General features: G+C 35.9%; 4 protein-coding genes and 1 long non-coding RNA gene across 5 annotated transcripts; 1 reads left to right on the forward strand and 4 right to left on the reverse strand.

Moving 5' to 3' along the window:
* Positions 1 to 233: 233 nt before the first annotated feature.
* LOC140871910 (uncharacterized) lies at positions 234 to 839 on the reverse strand. Its single transcript, XM_073274653.1, has one exon. It carries the CDS (start codon positions 834 to 836, stop codon positions 234 to 236), a length of 603 nt encoding a protein of 200 aa, XP_073130754.1. The 5' UTR covers positions 837 to 839.
* Positions 840 to 2,664: 1,825 nt separating this feature from the next.
* Positions 2,665 to 4,799, reverse strand: LOC140871268 (glucan endo-1,3-beta-glucosidase 11-like). The gene is made up of 4 exons (XM_073273699.1): positions 4,661 to 4,799; positions 3,441 to 4,561; positions 3,042 to 3,143; positions 2,665 to 2,890 (listed from the first exon to the last, which is right to left on the reverse strand). Exons 1-3 carry the CDS (start codon positions 4,725 to 4,727, stop codon positions 3,072 to 3,074), a joined length of 1,260 nt encoding a protein of 419 aa, XP_073129800.1. The 5' UTR covers positions 4,728 to 4,799; the 3' UTR covers positions 2,665 to 2,890; positions 3,042 to 3,071.
* A 1,878-nt stretch (positions 4,800 to 6,677) lies between these two features.
* LOC140871270 (uncharacterized) lies at positions 6,678 to 7,776 on the reverse strand. Its single transcript, XR_012147672.1, has 2 exons — positions 7,522 to 7,776; positions 6,678 to 7,070 (listed from the first exon to the last, which is right to left on the reverse strand). It is a non-coding gene; the product is annotated as an uncharacterized lncRNA (long non-coding RNA).
* Positions 7,777 to 8,029: 253 nt separating this feature from the next.
* Positions 8,030 to 12,018, reverse strand: LOC140871269 (beta-1,6-galactosyltransferase GALT31A-like). The gene is made up of 11 exons (XM_073273700.1): positions 11,779 to 12,018; positions 10,350 to 10,452; positions 10,205 to 10,257; positions 9,865 to 10,073; positions 9,719 to 9,782; positions 9,560 to 9,632; positions 9,207 to 9,327; positions 9,022 to 9,109; positions 8,803 to 8,928; positions 8,479 to 8,588; positions 8,030 to 8,387 (listed from the first exon to the last, which is right to left on the reverse strand). The coding sequence occupies exons 1-11, from the start codon at positions 11,907 to 11,909 to the stop codon at positions 8,242 to 8,244; spliced, it is 1,224 nt and encodes a 407-aa protein (XP_073129801.1). The 5' UTR covers positions 11,910 to 12,018; the 3' UTR covers positions 8,030 to 8,241.
* Positions 12,019 to 17,106: 5,088 nt separating this feature from the next.
* On the forward strand, positions 17,107 to 21,227 carry LOC140871383 (large ribosomal subunit protein uL11c). Its single transcript, XM_073273870.1, has 5 exons — positions 17,107 to 17,222; positions 17,757 to 18,259; positions 18,352 to 18,524; positions 19,237 to 19,300; positions 20,936 to 21,227. The coding sequence occupies exons 2-5, from the start codon at positions 18,016 to 18,018 to the stop codon at positions 21,142 to 21,144; spliced, it is 690 nt and encodes a 229-aa protein (XP_073129971.1). The 5' UTR covers positions 17,107 to 17,222; positions 17,757 to 18,015; the 3' UTR covers positions 21,145 to 21,227.
* Positions 21,228 to 22,626: the final 1,399 nt, after the last annotated feature.

Below are 22,626 nucleotides of genomic sequence, written 5' to 3' on the forward strand. Positions count from 1 at the left end.
GTAAGTTGGTTCGACTGACAAAAAGATCCGATTTTTTGAGAATTTCTCATATACTACTTATCTGCATTTGGGGTGTATTTGAGTTTCTAAAAATGGAAAGAAAAAGATTTAAAAACAAGAGAAACAAGTATATGCATGCATGTAAATTAATTAAGAGAGATTGCAACCAAATCTGAACCAAGAATAAAATTCCAAGTTGGGTTTGTATGTAATGTATCTATTACCAATTTAATTTACAAGTCTAATAATAATAAGGAAGCATCTTTGTTAGAATTAGAAGCCGCATTTCTACTGCTACAAAAGCTCCACTCATCGGATCCGTACACACACCTCCCGCACTTCCCCACAGTTCTCACGCTCTCTATCAGCTCCTCCGTCCTCTCCTCCTCCGACAATATCTCCATCAACTGCTCCGGGCTGATAACCAGCTTCACTTTCCAAAACCCACGCGCCGCCGCCCTCTTCGTCAGCCCAGATGGGCTATGGAAAGACATCCTGTACGGCGCCGCCGCCGCACCTGCGGGTTGATCCGGGGCGCTGTTAGATCTCACGTGCCCCAACCTCGCCGCTTTTGTTCCGGCACCGCCGCTCGTGACGATGTTGTCCAGCAGCGGGAGCAGGTGGTAAGAATCCCCCGCGGCGAGGAGTTGGCTGTGGGGTAACGGCTTCCAGAAGAGGTCGTGGCTCCGGAATATTCCGTGGCCGGGGAACTCGTCTGTGATGGATTCCGCCGTTACTGGGGTGTGGAATTCCATTACGCCGCCGTTTAACGTCGTAACTTTGATGACGGCGGACCGGTCGCCGTCTCCCATGCCTCCGATCAAGCAATTCCCCATGTGATGTTAATTAGCTGAATTGTTGGTATGTGGCATACATTTGTGTGTGGTATTTATTGTAATGTGTTTTTGGAGGGTGATTCAAATAAAGTGCAAAAGGAGGTAAAGTGATGGAAGCATTGTGGCTTTAGTCCTTTACCGGACATCCTCATGATGATGAAAGGTAAAGTAGCAACATATGAACATTGAATTTACGGGTTTCTCGACAGGGTTTCTCGACAATCGTTGTGGGCACTTATGTGAGCATCTATTTAGATTGTATTATTCAATTATTTAATATATAAGACATCACCTCAATCGATACTCATATAAGTATTCATTGTTCACATATATGACTCATTATAAATTAACACTATATATAATTGATCTTATAAACATGAACAATGAAAAATTATGTGAACACTTATCGAGCAACGTACACATATAATATGCATGTTACTTTCATTCGCGTGGTTGAAGCCAGCCGATTTAAATATGATAAACTATTCTGGTTATTATCTCATATGAACAAAAAGTAAAAATATAAAAATTATAAGAGGATGATGAGTCACTAGTCATCCGAGAGTAGAAGACAAACAAATTCTAGTAGTATTTGAGGATTAATTATCGGGTCAAGAGATTGGAGCATATGGCAATTACTTTTGCTTTTGGTTTAGATTCCTTCACATTACACATATAAACAAATACGTATCAAGGTTTGGCCCACTATATATGCGGCCCCTTAACGTATTGTCCCAAGTGAAGCCAACATCATTGCTTTTGGAGTATAATGATAATTATTTTCTTTTCTATAAAATTCAACAATCAAAAACTTTGATTATGATCCCCTTGTGGAAGCGATTATTGAATATGAAAAATCAAAATTATAAAGTATAAAGTGGCCGACCCCCGAAACCATCCTTTATTTGCAGTTCCTAGAAGATGATGCTCCTCGAATCCCGATTGTTATTGTCCCGATGATATATGCTTTAGTCATGTTTATATTCTCCATCCATCAATCCTTGTATTCTTTCGCACGAATATTTCGCTTCTCCCGCCGAATTTTTTCTGGCAAGAACTAACGATAACTTATGGTTTTAGTCATCATTAAAAGATTATTACTAAATAATTACAAGAAATCAGTACTTATTTGGCATGCTATTATCATTTTTTACCATATATTTTTGGTGTACAACATATGTTATAATCGTCTTTAGTTTATTGTTTAATTAGTCAAGGGAATATTGATCAGTCTATGCTAGTTTTTTTTTTTGACGAGATGTGTTGGATGGGAATTGGGATGTAAAATTAAAAATATTTGTGCAAAAAACACTGAAATTGATTGTTCTAGCTAGCTAGAATTACTGAAGTAATCATATGTTTAACAAAAGATGAATTACGCCACCTTGGACATATCAGAAACTCTCAACTTTTTTTTACATATTTATATTACCTATAAAAACCTCATTCTGAATACAAATAAAAAAAATTAATGGATTTCAAGAACTAAAACTATTGTGAAAGGTCTAATATTATAAAACTCACTCTCTTTTTAGTTTTTACACAAGCATTTTGGGGGACACTTTGAGCCTTTTTTTGGACATGTTATTATGAAAAGTGTACATAATTAGCATTACTATTGTTTTTTTAAGCATGAAAATTCCACGCATCTCGCCTATAATTAAAATGATAAAAATGTTAGGACTGATCGATCGTGTAAAAACACAAAAACTCTTATAAAACTATCTCACGACTTAATCTTATGAGACACAGTCTCCGATCAAAAAACGATAACAATATCCTTTAAACGTTAATTCATAAATATTATGCTATTTTCAAAGTAGTCAATATCCACTGAGAAATCAATCTCTATAACTTTATTTTTAAAATAATAACAACATAAATTAGCAATGGTGATAAATAAAACAATAAATAAACCACCACCCAATTTAACAAATGATGACTAGTACAAAAAACAAATCGCAGACTGGTGAAAAAAAATAGGTTGGGGAAATCGAATGGCATGATATCCCAACAAAAAGCTCTCCCCCTGAATTATTTCGTCCATTCAAAGCCTGCATATCATGATGGGAAGGGGAAACATTATTATGAATACTGTAATTTACTCGGGATATATAATTTTCCGTACAACCATTTCGTATATACGAGGTTAGATTTCTAAGAAAATAAGCGGACAGATGTGTAGTATATATGTAGTGTTCTCACCAGGATTGGAATGGAAGATCCACCTGTTTGTTATAAATGGGTGATTGCCATTGCCATCAGCCACACCATTAACAATGAAAATCTGAAACAAAGCTTCTTCCCCTGCCAACACACACACCAAACATTTGATTGATTTCAAGTGTTTTCAACAAGAAATTCCAATCAAATCATTCTTTCCTTGGATCCAAATAAAATTAATTGCAAAAAACACAAAAGTAGTCGAAAGTTACTCTCCTCCCAAGAAAAGAGAGACAAAGATAGCATCTTTAAAACCATGTTTCAACTGAATGTGATGGGTTTTTAATGTATGATAATGTACTAGAAATTTAAGTAAAGTAAATCCAAAACGAGACAGATAAAGACATAAATGATAATATTATATTAGCATAATAAACTCACAGCTTCATTAGCAGTAATGGACAAGTAGCCAGAGGAAGTGGTGCCACTCCACGCCGGCGACGAAGAAGAGGCTGTTGCTGGCCCGGAGCTGTTGCTACTCTGCAAACTTGTCACGTTGAATCCCATGTTATACACTGGAGTCCCATCGGGCTTGAAGAGCCCGAAATTCCGTTCAGAAGTCGGGCCCGGCTTCAAATTCTCATTAAACAACGCGAATAAATGTACATTCAGATTCGAATTGGGCCTCATCGGAGTCCCTTTCTTGGCAGAGATCAATTTCAGCAAGTTGCCGTTGTACTTGCAGGCGTTTTCCGGCGTGGCCCCGGCCTCATCTGCATCCCCCTTGGACGGCCACCCCGTTTCCGAGATATGCAAGCACACGTTTTTGTACCCGAGCTTTTCAACGGCGGAATATGCAGCGTCGATCTGCGCGTGAAACATGTTGTCGTAACGCAGCCCCGAAACCGGATCCACCAAATTAGTCCCCGGTCGCGCTTCGAACAGGACGAAATCTAATGACACTTGCTTGGGGTTGGCCTTGTAGGCGAAGTAAGGGTAGGCATTGATTAAAAACGGGGAACCCACTTTGCAGTGGAAATCCAAAATGCCGGAGAGTTTCTGGTTAAGATCCCGGCGAAATGAGCCGGAAGAGGGAGGATATGAAACATCCAATACGCCCAAATTGTGAGCTGTAGTGACCATAACTTGCTTGTCGAGGTTGAGGGAAACCAAAGCCCCGTGGATGCTTTCCATTGCGGGAAGGAGATTAGAGGAGAGAAGGGAATCGTTCAAGGTGAGGACTTCATTTCCGACGACAATGGAGGTGATTTTGGTGGAGGGTAAGTAGGATTGGACGTTGATCTTGACCCATGAAAGGGCTTGCTTTGGGTCTCTAATCTTGGCCAAGTACTCGTTGCCCAGACCGACGGTGAACTCGAGGCCCGAGTTGGCAAATGCTTTGAGGACGCGTGGATCAGCGTCGTAGAGCTTCACTCCGGTGGCGCCGATGGATTTGAGGAGAGGCTTCACGTCCTCCGGGTGGAGGAGATTGTTGGCTATCTGCCCGTAGTTTATGCCCAGAGACACCGAAGCTGCTGGTATCAAGAACGTTGCTACTGATACTGCCACTCATTTCAACACAATATTCCTAAAGATTAGATTTCAAATATATATTCTAAAAGTGCAGAAAATTGAGAAGGGGGATTGAACAATGATTATACCTGAAATAATGAGTAGAAATGTGGAGCAACTGCGGAGAAGGGGAATGAGATCCATGGCAATTGGCATGAATCTGCTTCTTTTTCTGATAATGAGACAGTACTCACTCAAGAGGGATGGGGAAAAAAAGTAGAAGGAACAATTCACGAAGCTTGGCTCGTACAAAAAGAATCTTACTGTTATTGTTATTTTTTTTTAATATTGTTTTTACTGGAAAAAAGAGTAAAGGTGAATGGGGTGGACTAAACCGTTGACACCTGTCCCCTGTTCCTTTACAAATTCAAACTCGCCACTGTGGCATGGCATCTACAATAAATAATATATAAAACTGGATATTTAACAAAATATATAAAGAATCCAATCCAAAATGTGTTGAGAATCCCTTGTTTTGAGCAAGATAAGCACTACCGAGTAACAAATAAGGAACTTGATTTCAAAAATTCACAAGATTATCCATGTAATATTTGCTAGCTAGAAGCTCTCACAAACACTTGTGCATTTTGAGAGTCCAGTAAGCTGAGTCCCACAATGGACTTTGGACTTCTGGATTTGGAATTTTCCGGGGATCACCAATATTGCTAACATGATCATTGAGACCGTTATATCAATCACTAGGCAGTAGGCACAGAGTCCCACGATGCCAAAACACTACCCAGCTTTTTCTTCTTCCAATTTTTTAGAGATTCTAGCTTTTGGGCTATTGTATCATCAGATGAGCCGAGCAACCAATGTCTAGCGTCTTCTGGCCCGTGTGAGACAATAAATGGGCGTGCCGTGTTTTAGAAGTCCACGAATTATCACTTGGCATTTACTAAAGCCTAGGTTAGATGTTTTTATCATTCTTTGGGCGTGTCACCACTTGATCGTTTCATGCAAAGAATAAAATAACACATGCAACATATTTTTCAATGCAATATGTATGACTATATTTTAGAAAGAAAGAAACTTCTGAAAATACTTGAAACGAAACTAAACTAAACATATCAACTTTCGTTCCATGGTAAAATAATAATAATAAAAATAAAAAAGCACAATGAAACTTGAATGCTTCAATTCAAATTTTAATCTCTCTATATCGAAGAAACATGAAAAGATCAAAACGAATGAATGAGAGTCGAGATATCACAAGTGTTGGATGTACTTGGAGATTTGAAGGTATCAGTAAGAAGTGCAGAGCCATGATATAAAGTATGGCAAAAGATGTAGATGCCTCATCCGCTAAAAGTCTCAACTCCAGGACAATTGTTCCTCTTCAGTATTCAGTATATTTGTAATAGATTGTGTAGGGGGAGGGGGATTTTGTGTGTGTGTGTGTGTGTGTGCGTGTGTGGGGGGGGGGGGGGGGGTGGAGAAGAAAAGGGTACAACCACATCAAATAGCATTAATATTCTAAACATAATAAAGGGACGTGTAGTGTCCAGGAGTCCCTTGTCACGGACTAGCCCTCTGATTTGAGGCATGCCTTGCATATTTGGGAATGCTGCCACTGAAACTCTCGAGGTTAAATGCATTAAGAAGAAGCTGTTTTACCCATCACACAATCAACCCACTATACTCGTGCAAGTAGTAGAAATCCCAAGTGCATGAGCAGCAATGCAGCATAAACAAAGCCATTCCAGTGCTTTCGAGAAAGAGCGTGTATAAGAGGCAAGTCCAATATGTAAGAAATACAGAATATGGAATTGTATAAAAGCGAAGAATCTTGGAAATATGATGTTCCTAATGTATGTATAGAAGGAACTAGAAATTCCGGCAAAAATGATTCTAATGTATGTATCTGGCTATCTGCACACATCTGCCAAATGAAAGGTTCCATATTCGAGAACCAAGAAATCAAACCAAAACACAAATCAAGCAGTAATATTAGGTTCCATGCACATGCCACAGCTGAATCACACATATAAAAACCAGAAACTATCAATAAGAAATCATGATTCCAATCGACCTGTACCGCTAAATGATTACATTACACAAGGATAATGTCATTTATTTACCGAGTTAAACAAGTACAGAGATTACCAATCAAACCAATACATACTTCCATAAAGAAAACTTCACACTATAGTGCAAAATGGAAATACAGTCATCAATTACTCTTGGTTCTCAAAACAAACCACACGGGGATAACTTGGAAAACTACCAACCATGAGAAAATCCACAATGTTAAATCCTAAACATAAAATGATAAAATCTATGAACGTGCTCTCATCTTATTTGAAAATTACTCCAGCCGAAAAAATGAACACAAATCAATCCTATTTTGACATAACTGTAGCACAAGGACTTCCACTTTTTCCATTTGATCGGTCACCTGTGGGCCGTAACAAGGGTCTCGATGAACTTCAAACCATCGAACCTTGGAGAATATTCATCCTTCTTCCCCAAGCGTGCGAACGAGTTTGTTGGTTTGCCCTACAAAAAGAAAAACGATTCAGAAAACAAAGTCGAATGAGCTATCCAATAATGTGACAACAGAAATGGAAAAGGGTGACAAATACGAAAGGGTGGAGACCGGAACTGGAATGAGCGTGGCTAATTTACGTATTTGGATGTCAGATTTTATGCATTTGGAGGTGAAAACTAAAGATAAAATTTTTATTTTACTCCAATTTGTGGGTGACTGCCCCTGCAAATATTATTAGAAACAAATATAGAAACAAGAACGACAAAAGGAATCCTCGGATGTACTTTTAGGGTTGTGTCCCTGCTAACATAAGCAAGGACATGTCCATAAAATTTAGCAATTAAAACGCAAAGAAACGAATTTGAATTGCACTGTGCACATCGTCGAGTCCTTGAAGAAAGAAGTTAAAATCCTTGGTGAAAGGAACTACGATATGATGTGCAAAAAGGAAACAAAAACCTGATCGATACAGGGGATGAGAGTTACAGCACGATCGGCGCAGGTGGCGGAGGATAGAGCGGCGGAAGAAACGGCCAACGCCGTTGCAACGAGAGTCCAAGAACCCTTCATCTTACACCGTCCAATCGTAAATGTTTCAAAGATCTACCGTAGATCCCAAACTCAGCCGCGGGATCTCGACGCCGTATCTTTCAACCTCTCGCTCTCTATCCTCCTCCTCTCCTTCCACTGATGCAACAAAAAAGCTCAATTCCTTTAACCAATAAAAAATTTAAAAAAAAATGTGACGACTAATATTACTTTCTCACCTAAAAAATAAATAAATAAAAAAGTTTTCGATAATAAATAATAAAAAGTAATAATAATTGTTGGCTATATTTCACTTAAGGAATAAAATTATTCTAATTTTCTATATAAAATTATATATATCTAAATAGTATTAAAATAGAAACCAACATATTGATTTGGATTTAAAAGATTATTTTACATATTACTCCAAAAAAATATGCATCTACACTTCTATACTAATGTATAAGATAAGAGTTTCCCAATGGTTTAGAATTAAAAGGAAAGAATATATATATGTTATTTCAAGGTAGCAACTCAACCAGTTTGCAAAATTGGGGCAGAGTTGCTATATTACATTACATCGATAATATTACAACTTAAAAGCAATAGGATGTGCAGCTGCAGAATTCTATATCAACAAATGAAGATACATCAAAAACTGGAGTTGATCCCAAGTGACCCCTCGCCACAACGCTGATGAACTTGTTCCATCCTTTCAACCGACTTGCATACGCCGCTACAGCTCCAATCAAACGATGCGCCACAAGGGTTTCCGGCCTGAGTCTTCCACTCGCAATCTTATATAATAAACCAACATCATTGAGTCAAAATATGTTATGAACTCATACATTTGGAGGCCAAACCGAATGAACTGGAAGTTATCTATACCAGGGGGAGTTCCACAGCACAGGCTTCGATCATCAATATGCTCTACATCAAGACCGATGAACCATGATCCAAGAGATACATCTTCGTTTGCGTACTTATGAAGTACGTGTCTGCAAAGTTGGCAGCCAATCAAAAAATTTGTCTTCATGATGATTGTCTATGCGGCTGTACCAACCCTTTAACTAAGCAAAGAGCCATTTGTATATATTAACTACTTTGGTCCGTTCGTCAAAGCTTTCTTTTGGACCGTCGAAAGATCATCCATATAATATATTGAGATTATGTTCTATTGCGCGCGCACACACACAGAGAAACAAATTATACCTGTTAACAGATATATAGGTAGCCAAATCTTTGGAAATTGCATAGATTTGTCCTGTTGCATGCCTAAAATATTTGTTTCCTTCTTCGCCAAATTTCCAGTATTCTGGTTCGTGGTACTTGACTCCTCTGTGCATAAAGTCAACACATTAAAACACTATTTCTTTTTCTTTCAGAGAGGGGGAAAAAAGCAGAATTCACCGTAAGCTTCAATATTCATACTTATGCGCTAGAACAGGTCCAGACTTCATGCAACCAATATAAACACGGGGTTTCAACAGATGGCGGGTTAATAAAGAACTTATGGTACCTGCCAAAGAAAATTAACCATATTTGGTAAAACTCAAATATTCACAACTTTTCACAAGCTCCTAGGGCAGAAAAGTTGGAAATACGATTTTGCTAACCGAGATTGACATGTACATCATCATCAACTTTAATATAGAAATTGGCATCCCACGTGGCAGCAGCAGCTGAAAAGTAAGTTTGGGTCTTTGCGGACAACTCATGATACCCTTCTATGTGGTTCTGAATCAAAGAAAATGTAAACTCTTAGCACTTTGTGAGTAGGGGTATGAAAACAGATATCTTGGATATTTGTGGTAGAGGATGGATAATTTACCATCTGGCAACATCATCGCAAACTACGAAAACAAAGTTGCAAGTTTTTCACACAGTTCATATAAAACCTTCAGATTTAAATATTTTCAAGCAACAAGTGAAAATGTTTGTGTAACAAGTAGTAGAATATATAGGTCACCAATCGAAAGAAATCCCTGTGCTGTGCATCTTCAGCATCAATAGCTCGATCCAAAACCCCACCAGGAGCAGCACTGACCAGCAGAAGATAAGCCTCGGTAATCCACAAACCATGCATTGATTTGATCAAGTAAATAATTTTTATAATCAATAAGTATACCTGTGCCCTATCACAAATCGTACGATGATTCCTTTCTCTTTCTCCAGCTTCTTTAAATACTCCCCTTGTATAACACAACAAATTTTCTACCTCATTGAAATAAAATTGTCTACAGGAACTTTTAAGAGATTACAAAAATAGAGAACCTTGAGGCATCCACGTTTCCCGAATGGAATCCCTACGTTTTCTGCTGCTGAATGCAGTAATGATCCCCATGACAAAGAGTAACTTTGGATGATTATTTGATGCCTCTAGCCTTGATTCCATGCCACTATGTTTTTCGGCTTTTTCAGCTTTAGCTGCTCTCGCAGCAATTAACTGCATTTCTAGGGAAGATATGGTTTTATCTAATGTCCTGAAGATATTGAGACAAGGAGACAGTGTAAGAATAGCCCAACTAAGTTTTGATGCCAAATTTGTAAACCGGATAACCAAAATCAGCAGTAAAAATGAAAGGAGACATAAATGCACAAAGATTAAACTTACGTGATTACGTCGTCTGTTTGTGAAACTTGAGAAACTACGTCAAAAGGTTCTTTCTACAGGACAGAAATTATCGATTTATATACTGCTGAAATTGACTTGCCAAACTAAGAACCAAAAAACAAAGAAAAACTACTTTGCAACTCACCTTTTTCACACACCTAGTAGCCGGATAAATGTCACCAGTCACATATTTCCTCACAGATGTATCGATCTTCTCCGTATCAATTAAATTTGGTAGGGTCCAAAATCTAAACAAAAAAAGAAAAGTAATGTGCACGTATTATTAAATGACAGCTAGAACATATGATTTTTAGTCAATTCTTAAGTGAAGTAAGTTATAGCGCATCAGATGTATATTAATTTGCAAGTTAATTAATACAATCAGTTTTAAGAGAAAAAAATACATCAATTTGAACCAACGATAATTATACTCATCCACAAACCGACAATCTCTTAATGAATTTCTAGTATTTCAGTTGGAATAAGAACATCTTCTGCAAATTTACCAATAAAATAGACTGGCCTTTTAGCACATACTATACTTCTAAGGCTTGAAATTCTTGATATGAATTCCAAAATTTGAGAACTCCAATGACACGCTTCGGTGTTCCGTGTTCGGGGTGTGAGAGATGCGAACGAATATGAACTCCAGGAACATGTTTTCATACATTACAAGCAATTTTTAGTGGATATGGATAACTTTTTAATTCTCAAAGAGGTACACAGGCAAGTGCACCACAAAAATCGTCCTCCTCATAATGCTCCTAGACATGTTTAGCCGAAAAGATAGACAAAAATCTAATCAACTTAACCAAGGGAATGAATTGTTTCTTGTGTTATTGATTTAAAGAGTTTCTAGGATTGCTTTGGTTTGAAATATCAAAGCTGACAATAACAGGAATTTAATATGTCTCTCATGGATCGCATCAGTTTGTTATTTCATTCGCATTCGGCATTCATGGCATGAACAAAAAGGCAAAGTTTCCTCTCTTTTTTCCCTATTCTCTATCAATCTCCCCTTCCAACTCTTCTGCTCTGTTCCCGTGAAAGAGCCCACACTGGCTCAAAGAGTGACTTCATGAAACAATGTAATGACTCAAAAATCGAATGCACAAGTCACCCATGGTAAGTACATTTGAAAGTTAGAAACCGCGCTGGAGAAAAGTTTCGGTTTTTATTTCCCTTTTCTGTTCAAATCTGGGGAAAAAAAAAAAAAATCAAACAGTAATCTAGTCTCAGAAGAAATTAACTACGAAAACCAGAATCTTGAGAGCATACGCCCGTATAGTACACGGTCCCTTAAATGCCCAATTTCAACTTTTAGACATCAGCTACGTCTCGAACAAGTTCTCATAAAATGCAAAAAAAAAAAATAATAATAAAATAATAAAAGGGGGAGAACGGATTTAAAAAAGAAAAGCTCAAGCAAAAAACCAGGCATAATCTGCAACGGGGCTCCAGAATCATACAAACTTAGAAACTAATAATGCGAGCAAATAAATAACAAAACATCAGGGAACCATTGCCACAGAAGAAGTTAAAAAAATAAAATGGTGAGGGTAACTGAAAAGTACCTGTTAACGACGAGAACTCCCAAACAGAAGCTAAAAATGCATAACGCCGAGACCCATTTAGCGGAAACACCGCTACCATTTCCGCCATTGCCTGCTTTATACTTAGGCCTGCTCCGGAGGATCAACCCCATTTCCCCTCTGCAAACAGTAGACGCCACTCCAAGTATGATAGCATAATTTGGGGGGAACTTCGAGGAGTTCAAGACATGTTTTCTTGAGGAAAGAATAAATTTTTGCAAAGGTAAAGAAAAGACAAGGTAATATGATAGCATCAAAATTATCTTTTATGATCTTAAAAAAATATTTTTTATGTATTTTTATGAAGAAAATATATTATAGAAAACAAATTAGAGAATGTGAAATATATTTATTCAAAATATCGCTTTAGATGGTTCAAGCAGTAATTATGTCAAAAAAAAAATCTTGGTCCAACTTGCGCTATAGCTTTGGAAATTTGAGCGCTTCTTGATAATCAACTTTTATTTTGTTACAAAACGTGCCGAGATCATCAAATTTAGTGGCTCGTTATCTTGCTTGAAATGCATTCTCTTTAACTTTGAATTGCTAAATGGTGATTTACCCAGTTGGTTATCAAATGTTGTGAACACTGATTTGCGTATTGCTTTTCAATGGATTGCTTGTTTACTTTTAAAAAAAACACTTGTATTGAATATGTGGTCTTGGTGTTACAAAATTAATTTTTTTAGGAAATAAAAAAAATGATAGAATTATGTTTGGAAAGGTGAAAGGTGTAATATAAAATAATAATCGTATCGTAAACTGCAAAAGTAGGACAAAAATATTTTTGTGGGTTAGTTTGACTTGGGTCCCTTGAACTGCACTTGGCCTTTTTATGGTTTTAACTAATAATTTAATTGCATCATTGTTCGTTTATTACTATTATGATTATATATTATAATTATTAAAAACAATGACAGTGGGTTAAGTATCCGTTGTGTTGGAGGAGACAAATGATGCATTTTATATTAAAACAATATTAAATGGACAGCAGTCTTGTCGTTCGTGCAGATCTTTCGATTTAACTTTCGTATGAATAAATGGATTTTTGACTCATGTGGAATGAGGTTTACTTTGGGGTCAACCATTTAAGTTAATATTAAATGGGCATGATGCAAAATTCGAAACGGTCGAAAGAAATATATTTTTTAAATAATATAAATATATATATTTATATTTTTGAAAAATACAGAAAATTAAACAAGCATTGTCTCAATGTATATATGGAGATATGTGCAAGGGGAGATCGGTGTACAAGGGATACGACTGCGTTCAGCTTCTAACATTTTATATTTTCAAAAAATAAAATAAAATTTTCAGATGTTCAGATACTAATGTTTAATTTTTTTTATATATAAAAGTTTCGCGTGACATCTGAAAAATAAAAACATTTTAAAAAAATTAAAAGGTTACAAACGGCCATAGTGTGCAGCCATCATCCCCAATTCAAATAAAGGAGTGGTTCGTGATGAAAAAAGACTGTTTGAAGACTCAAGGTCATGATGCATAATCATTGATGTGCATGAAAACTCATGTGTGAGGCATTCAAAAGTAAATTTTGTGAGATGGATTTTTTAGTTAGGTCATATGTGATAAAATATTGTTTATTATGTTAAAAAAATTACTTTTCATTATAAATATGTACAAGATTGACTTATATCACATCTGATAACCATGAGTAGGCTTATCACATACTTGAGCCCAATAGAAAGACCCATAAACCAAATACTAAGTTCGGGTTTCATTCTAAGGAGTAGGATCGGTCCATAAAGGTAAGTGTTGAGTTGGCTCCCAAGGCTTGAAAGAGAGCTCCATTAAGTTAGAACCTAGCTGCGGGGGTCTCTAAGATGAGTCGATAGCTTATGAAAATATGAAATGGAGAGGTGATATTGGATGTGGGGAGTGCAGAAGAAAGAAGTGGAGGAGGGGTTCGTCCAAGATGGGGGAGACCTAAGATAGGTAAGCTCGGCTTTGTGTATTGGGTTGTCTTGGGAGGGCAGACCCTCTTGTCTTGAATGAGAGGCGCGTGAAATATATGCTTGTGGTCCCTTATAGAGTATTTGTGGTCTCCTACCTTGCCTCCTATAAATACAGGTTTGCTCACTTCATTTGCAACACATTCATTTTCATTTTGAAGGACGCCCTAACTCGTCTCTTCACTTATTTATTTTTCGACTCTGACTTGAGCGTCGAAGGGGCAACGCCGAGACACCCTTCCGGCCCCTTTTATCACTATTTGCTTGGTTTCAGGTTCACTTTTAACTTGAAGCTTTGGACTTAGGGTGGACTTGGATCTTATATTTGGACCTTCTGATTTTAGTGAATATCAAGACCTACTCTTCCATTGTATCTGAATAGCATTATTGAATTTTTTTTAAAAATAAAAGGCAATATATAGCAGAAAAAAAATAAGCAAATTTGGTCTTTTTAACTTGCTATATTTGTTTTTTTTTTCTTTTCCCATTTTTTGCTTTCTAGCCTTTCAAAGCTGTTTCGGTCCAATAACTTTGTGTTATATTTTTTTTAATCATCAGAGTTTATTAGAAAATATTGACATGACATCGAAAAATTGATTACAATTTAGTGTCACGTCAACACTCTGATTAATTATTATTAAAAACCAACAATAAACAAAGTTAATAGAACCAACACAACTTTGACAAATTAGAAGACAAAAAAAATAAACATGACAACCTGACATATTAAATTGATTGTTTTTCCTTGTATGCATTATGATTTTGTTATTAGTTATCATTTTATGTCAAGATAAGAGGATAATCTGCGAAGATCGAGTTATCCAAATCGGTGAAATAAGTTGGTATTGACCAATTGTTATGAGTCTGATTATTCGTATTAACACTTTATCAAGGGAGATTGTCGTGTAGCATTGACCTAATCCACTTTATCATGATTTTGCAAGATATTGTGTTATTTTAAATTTAATCGTGTTTTGATTCAAAAGTATCCTTAGCTCAAACCTGTGTGAGTCCCGTGTGCTTTCCAGTTGGTATTGATGTATCAGCTTCTTAGCTAATTAATCTTCATTTCTTAAGGTTCATAGCTCTTATTGAAACTAGCTATCACACTTTCGGGTCGGGCCCATATTAAACAATTGCAAATCGGCTTTCGCCAATAGCTAATTATGAGGTTTTGAAAAGGAACCGAAAGCTACATACTTGAGCTCTTCGATCATTTAAAAAAAATGATTACGAACTTTTGACTTAAAACAATCAGAACCATGTATTTTTAAACCTAAACTCGACGTTAATTTATGTTAAATTTAATTGAAATAAAAATCAAGTCATATTGTGATTTTGATTTTCAAAAAATGATTCAAATAAAAATCTACACCAAAACAACTTATTTATCCACCAACACTATTCACTTCACTTATCACTTTTGTTTTCAAACACTATCCACAATAATTTTTTCTCCACTTGTTTATAATATATAATCAATTCTACAAAATCATAATTTTTTTAAAAAAATCCCTAAAACCTAATGATTTAAGATGAAAAATCAATTCGGTTCAGATTATTTTTATATGAGGAGAGACACTGACGATCTCGAACATTTCACCCATTCCAATTCCAATCACAGTTTTTGCGACAATAAAGATACCACTGAGTCAAGAGGCCCATATTCAAGAGGTTTCGTTGAGATTTGTTTTTCTCAAAAAAAATAAAATAAAATAAAAAATAAAATTAATTAATTAATGTTTTTTGGCAAACTATTTCGCTTTCAAGAGTCTCGAAGGTGCATCAACCGAAGTGGGTCAGCTATATGCACGTGATCCAACTAATGCCCCTTTGATAAAAAAACAAACACCTGGCCGCCTTCCTCTCTAACTTTGTTTTTTTCTCACTAGCCCTAGCAGAATATGTAACTAACAATATATTGAAATTACTGTAAAAATATAGTATAGTCTTCACAAAATAATCACGCATACACATCTTTTATTAATTTTTTTTTAATCGACATCTTTTATTAATTTTATGAGACTGTTCTTTTTTCTTTCCTTTTTTTTTTTCCAAGAATGATTTGAGAACATTAATACTGGCAGAAGAATTTATGACTTGTCAATGATTTGTTTTTCCCTTCTCGTGGACGCACAGAACATAAACAAGATTTAAACAATGCTGACAATGAATTTGAAGATTCGAATGACAAACATGGCGGACAAAATACGATCCGAGTTTTTTTTTCACAAAAATATATATGCACCTCATAAAATAAGTCTACGAAACAAATCTCTTGTTCGATGTCACCTATAAATATTCTGAGATTATCTCACAAGAAAAGTGTTTTTTTTTTATTGTTTATATTCCAAACAGAGTCAATATTATCATTATAATTTAATATAACTCGTCGCTGGATACTCTTCGATACATGAGTTTCAAGAAAAGACACCAAGTACACAGCTATGTACATTAAATGTTGGATAAAGATTTTGTACTTGTTGGATAACTGTGTATCAAATCTTATCCTTTTTGAAACAAAAATAAAAATCAGTGCTTTCTTCAAATTTTTTTTTTTAAAAGGAAAGAAATTTAAAGAAAAATCAGTGGTTTCCGATTATTCAAAGTTCAGTTCTTGAAGCTCAGATAGAAATCCTACATTACATTAATTAAGAAACTGAAACGTAACCCTCCCTCAATCCTCCCTCTGATTACAAAATCGAAATAGAATTCGAATTCGGAGTTGCAGGGAAAAAAAAAAAAAAAAAGTCAAAAGTTTCATTCAATTCAGCAATCGCAGAAAGGAAACCCATTTACAATATCGCTATACACCCATTTCAAGATCCATTTCATATCACAGGAAGAAGAAAAAGAGCAAGAAGAATCCACATCAAGTGTCGCGATAAATTCGATTACATGATCCGATAAGCATATTTGCTGTTCGGTGGTCGGGGCAGCAAAATAGATCTACAGAGAGGGCAAGTGACCTGCCCCTCGTCAACCCACGTATCCAAACAATCCCTATGGAAAACATGGCTACAATTACTCGGCTCTCTGATCTCATCACTCCACTCCACACATTCCAAGCACACGGTGCATACCTTTTGGCCAGAATCAGAGCCCATCTCCCCCAATTTCTGGATGAAATCTCCGTATCGAACGATCGGGACCCTTTTCTTGATGGCTGCGGTGACAGTGTGGACCGGAATCGGGACGAGCGAAGGGGACGAGCCGTCCAAAATGAAGATATAATTGTTGTCCCTCGAATTGGGGTCTTCTTGTTCTTCCTCTGGGGGTGGTTTGTAGATACCCAGACGAGTGAGTATTATTGTGAACAAGAATCTGAGATGGGCTAATATGTCGAGAGAGGAAATTAAGCTTGGGAGTTTGATTTTGATGGCGTGGAAGAGGTAACCCATTGCTTTGGTTTTTCCAGAGATTGGAAGGAACACTTTAATTCAATTTCAGGTAATAATAATATATATATATACACACACACACACAAAAACTAATCAAAATCTAAATAAATGAAGACGACAGCTACCGGCGCCAGCGCCTGATTGAAGGGGCCAACATATGACCTAGAACATGTTATTGAATGTTTTACATGATTTAATACATACGAAAACACGTTCGATACACGATTCAAAATACATCCGTTTTATAGGAAAAGTTAAAATATTATTTGTCAAGTCATCCTTTTGAAAAGGAAAAACGAACTTTTATACTATTTTGATTGATAAGGAGGATCACTTACTATGTGTGGGACATGTTTTCTAGAAGGTCACGGTATAAAATAAGAGGAGGGAAAGAAACACTTTTATACCACTATTTTGGTATCAAAGGGAAAGTAGTCCACAGTGGCATAGACGAGTTAGTAATAATTGAGATGACGTGAAAGAAATTTTTCAGCGTTGAGGATTCGATTCTCGTGTGAAACATATTCTCTATTGAAATATTGTAGGGTATGCTCAGGGTTGACTATATTGCTCCCTCCTTGAGGTTCCTATCGCTCGCACACATCATTCGATTTAATCTTGCATAAGCCAATTAGCCTCTAAATTATATGAGATGGGTACTTCGAGATCAACAATTTTAAAAGGGAAAGTATTACGAGTTTAGTGGGCTTACTTGAAGGCCCACATCAAAGGTTATCTAGTTTAGGCCCGATAAGACCATACTGTGTGTGAGTGGGTCGTGTGTGTTATCCGATTGCTTGGGATTTTTCGACTCCAGCCAGTGTTCTTGCTGTTGACAGAATATGGCTACTTCATCTCTTTCAGCTTACGTTGGTTCCATCTCGATTTCTTCTCCGAATGTGAAGAGGAATCAATGGGAGAACGAGGCGGCGCTTCAATCTTCTCTATTTTGCAATTCACCCCTCAGAGCTTCCACCACTGCACAGTTCCTTAACAACCGGCTCTCGCTGTCCGTATCTTCTGCTCCACGCCCTCTCACCATCATTTCCATGGCTCCCCCTAAACCTGGCGGGAAACCCAAAAAAGGTATTGCCTGTTGATTCAAAATGAATTCAAAGAAATTATCTTTTTTTAAAAAAAAAATTTTGTTGGCAATTTTGTTTTTTGGAACTGGGTAGTGGTTGCGGTGGTGAAATTGGCCTTGGAGGCGGGAAAAGCGACCCCGGCTCCGCCAGTGGGTCCAGCTTTGGGTGCGAAAGGTGTTAATATAGCAGCTTTCTGTAAGGATTACAATGCTCGTACTGCTGATAAAGCCGGTTATGTCATTCCTGTCGAAATTACGGTCTACGATGTGAGCACTTTTTTCCCTTTCTAATGCAATTCTTTAAACTCTTTCATGTCAAATGATTTGAGTAATAAATAGATAATGAAAAGAGAACGTGATCAAGCCTAGCAGTTGAGAGTTTTATGTTAACTTACTTTTGGAAGAAAGGGAAGAAACAAGGAGATTACATCAAGCGATGATTGAATATATTAAGATTACTTAACTGATTCAGTTGTTAATTATGAGAATAGTGAGAAGAGAGTTAATAGAAACTACCAGACAAACACAGCTTTCCATTGTTATATATGAACAGCAGATTTTGATTTTACGTTGAGAGATTGATCAAGCACATAGATTAAACCAAACAATTACAAATTTCATGTAAAATCAGAGATTGGAGAGAGCAGATGCACCGAACAGTGATGAGTTTCTGGTGGCCACGCTATCGTAATCGGTTTGATTCATGTTGAATGATTAGATATCAAGCAGATGGAAGAGAGGAATAAATTGCGGCGAGCGAACTTTAGATTTAATCCGTTGACAAATGGCCTAAAACTAGAACTACTGTTACTTTCTCTTAATTCAGAACTATATAGATAGCTGATTTTATACATGTATAATTAGACATGTAGGGTTTCAAAGCAATGGAGGAAATCTCTCAATAGACTGCAACAATAAATACATAGATGATGATTTAATTATATCAATATCAACTTTGATTCTGGACAATTTGTCACAGGATAGGAGCTTTACTTTTATCCTGAAGACTCCACCTGCTTCTGTTTTATTGATCAAAGCTGCTGGTATACTCTTGCCTTCTATTTTTCATGAAGTTTGTATTTTATGTATTTGAATTCTTTCTTCAGACCTCAGTTTATTTTACTCCAAAATCTGGCATTGTCTTACATTACCTTGAAGTAAATTCAAGTCCAAGGATCTCATTGGGACAAGTGAGAAAAGAATTAAACTTGGTTTCGGTCACCTTTTCCTTTCTGATAATTTTTTGCTGATTTAAAGAACCTTTACAATCTAGTTAAATATTATGAAAATGAAGAAAATATCACAAATGCACTCTATTGATGTTTTTCCTTCAGCATCAAATAGAGAACAAAATGTGCTCCTTGACATTCTCTTAATCATGATAAAATGAATCATGGATTTGATGTTGCACTTCATCTTAAGGCTCATGGCAGAGCATATCTCATAGTTTTGTGTGTTAATGTGGTAAACTCAGTAATCATTGTTCTGTTTCTTTTTGTTGCCGCTATGCCCCTTAATAGAAGAATCAATGCCATTGGTCTTCCATATGAAGTGAAAATCGTCGGAGTATTCTATTGAAGGACACAAAAACCAGTTGAATGAATGGTTATAGATTATGAACATTAGACAAAGATTGACCTTTGTATGGCTTTTTACATCCTGGGTCACTCACACTGTCACCAAAATTTGTGCTTTACAACTACACCAGCTCAGGCTCACAACTATCAACAAAACACAATTTGACTCTTAACACGTTTGATGCAACGCTAGTACATATGAGTTGCGTTGCATTAATTCCTCATATTTATCAGTAATAACTTACCGTGTAGGCTCAAGTGATAGTTTGAACGTAACATTCAAACAACAATGTTTTAAAGTTACGTTTTTCCTAAAACAAAAAATACACACACAAATTGCTTTAAGGAGGTCATATTTTAAAAGACATTTTTTTGGGGGAATATGCAACTTCATTAAATTTCTTTTGACGTGAACCTCACTGATGTCAAACAACCCCCTTCAGAATATAATTATAAAGATACTTTGTTATGCTGTGCTGAAAGTAAGAAAGAAGATGTGATTTTTTTTTTAATTTTACCTTTGCACACACATCCAATGCAATTCAAATTAGAACACAAGTACTGAGAAATCGAATCCCCTTTGTTAGCTAATAGATTGGCTGATAGATGGGCACCGTTTACCTGTCATACTTTCATGACAAAGTATACTATGAGTTACCCGTCTAATTTAGCTTTTGGTCTGTGTCTGCTTGAAGAAAGATAACTCTGGCGTTCCTTCATGCCAGATAACTTATGTACAAATGAACACGTGACGTAGTTCTTTGTTTTTCATTCATGTATTACATGAATCTGACTTACTATACTAATCTTGGGGAAAGAGAGGATTTTTCAAAAATAAGATTGTCAGCTTAAATCGTACATTGCATTCATATTATTTTATTCAGTAGATAGTCAATCCAATCCTTTTTGTATGGCATTTGGGATGAAGATTCCCAACACTGTTCTCGTTATTCGAATATAAAAACTCATCTGCCACCTGTGTTATTGCGAAAGTTTGTCAAGGATTGATATGCTCTTACTCTTACATTTCATGTGGGTTCATTTACTACCCGTGTATTCATATTCATACTACAATGCTGTTCTTGGAATGCATAAACCCAGGCGTCGAGAAAGGTTCCAAGGACCCAAAGCAGGCGAAAGTGGGGAAAATCACAATCGAGCAGCTGCGAACAATCGCACAAGAAAAGTTGCCGGACCTGAATTGTACGACTATCGAATCGGCAATGAGAATTATAGCAGGCACTGCAGCTAATATGGGAATTGAAATTGACCCTCCAGTTCTTGAACCTAAAGTGAAGCAACTTGTGTAGGTTTGAATTAATTATTTGATTCTTTGTATCAATCTTTCTTAAGATAATACAGTTCTCATGGCTCCAACGTTATCCTTTTGTCCTTATTATGGCTACAAAATTTCCTGTTGATTAAAGGGGATGTGGGGTTCATGCTCCAATCCCAACAAAAATGTAAAGCAAGTGTAAGCTTAAAATATTTCAAATTATACACTATTAAACAAAGACACGTCGAATATTATATATGCACCATAATTCTATTTTTGTAAATAAATTTTTTTCAGTAATTTATTTAAGAATTTGCCAAAATTAATAACGGCCGGCAGCGCAACTTGTGTTTGAATATATATAAAATTTATGTAACAAATTATAATCATTGGCGTTGTGGTTTGTTGGCGATGAATATTCGAATTTCAAAGTAATAATTCGAATATTAGTGTCGCATCGGATTTAAATTCTAGCATCATCGAGATAGTTCAAAAAACAAAGAAAGTTTGATTTGATAAATATTATTTTCGAACATCAAGACATTAAAAAAATAATGGTTTATATAATCGTTAAATGGATGCGTGTATTAATTAAGAAAATATAAAAGTACCAAAAAATAAAATAAAATAAAATAAAAATAGACCAATTGAAGGACAAAAATTTCTAAATAGATTCTTTTGTGGTTGGTGGAGCTGAGTTCGCTGTTCAACCTGTAAGCGTAAGGTTGGATAGGTAATAAATAAATAATATAATATCAACCAAAAACGATGAAGAATTATATTATAAAATATTGTCGCTTAATGTATAAAAAAAAGTGTCACTCCTAAGCGACAGTATTATAATATTTTTCGTTTTTAGTCGATATTATCCAATTTGCTACCCAACTTAGGCTTATTATCTTGTTTTTTTTATTATTATTATTGTAGTCATTTACCTATTAAACTATAAAATAAAACCACGAGTGATTATTTTTGGGTCTAATATCATGGAACCAAACATATTTAAAATGGGTTCTCAAACAATGGACAGATCATAATTGAGATTGATTTTTGTAATCAAAAAATAATATTATACAATAATAAAGACACAATGTTTCCAAAATATAAAGCCGATTATATTGATTGTTTATAATTATAATATATTACCAATTCGATTGATTTCAACTGTTTTTCTATAATATATTGTATAATATTTACCTAGTTTCAACTAAAGTTTTGATTTCGTAATTTAGCTTTTTTTGTTAATAAAGATTAGTTATTACAAAAAAAAATCATATTTTTCCTAAGAAAGACATAATACCATATCATAATGAACAGTATAGTGCATGTAAATTTGGCAGTACATATAATACGCAATAAATTGCATATTACAAGAAAACCGATCCACGTCTGAACTCATTGAATGCCATAAAAATTAAATTCATAGCTGCAGACTGCAGTCACCATCAACACATAAACACCGAAAGACACCTTTCAATGTGTCGTCTCAGTATAAAATTGCTTCAAATAATTTAAT

This window comes from Henckelia pumila, unplaced genomic scaffold, assembly GCF_033568475.1.
Source record: "Henckelia pumila isolate YLH828 unplaced genomic scaffold, ASM3356847v2 CTG_461:::fragment_3, whole genome shotgun sequence".
Taxonomy (NCBI): Eukaryota; Viridiplantae; Streptophyta; class Magnoliopsida; order Lamiales; family Gesneriaceae; genus Henckelia; species Henckelia pumila.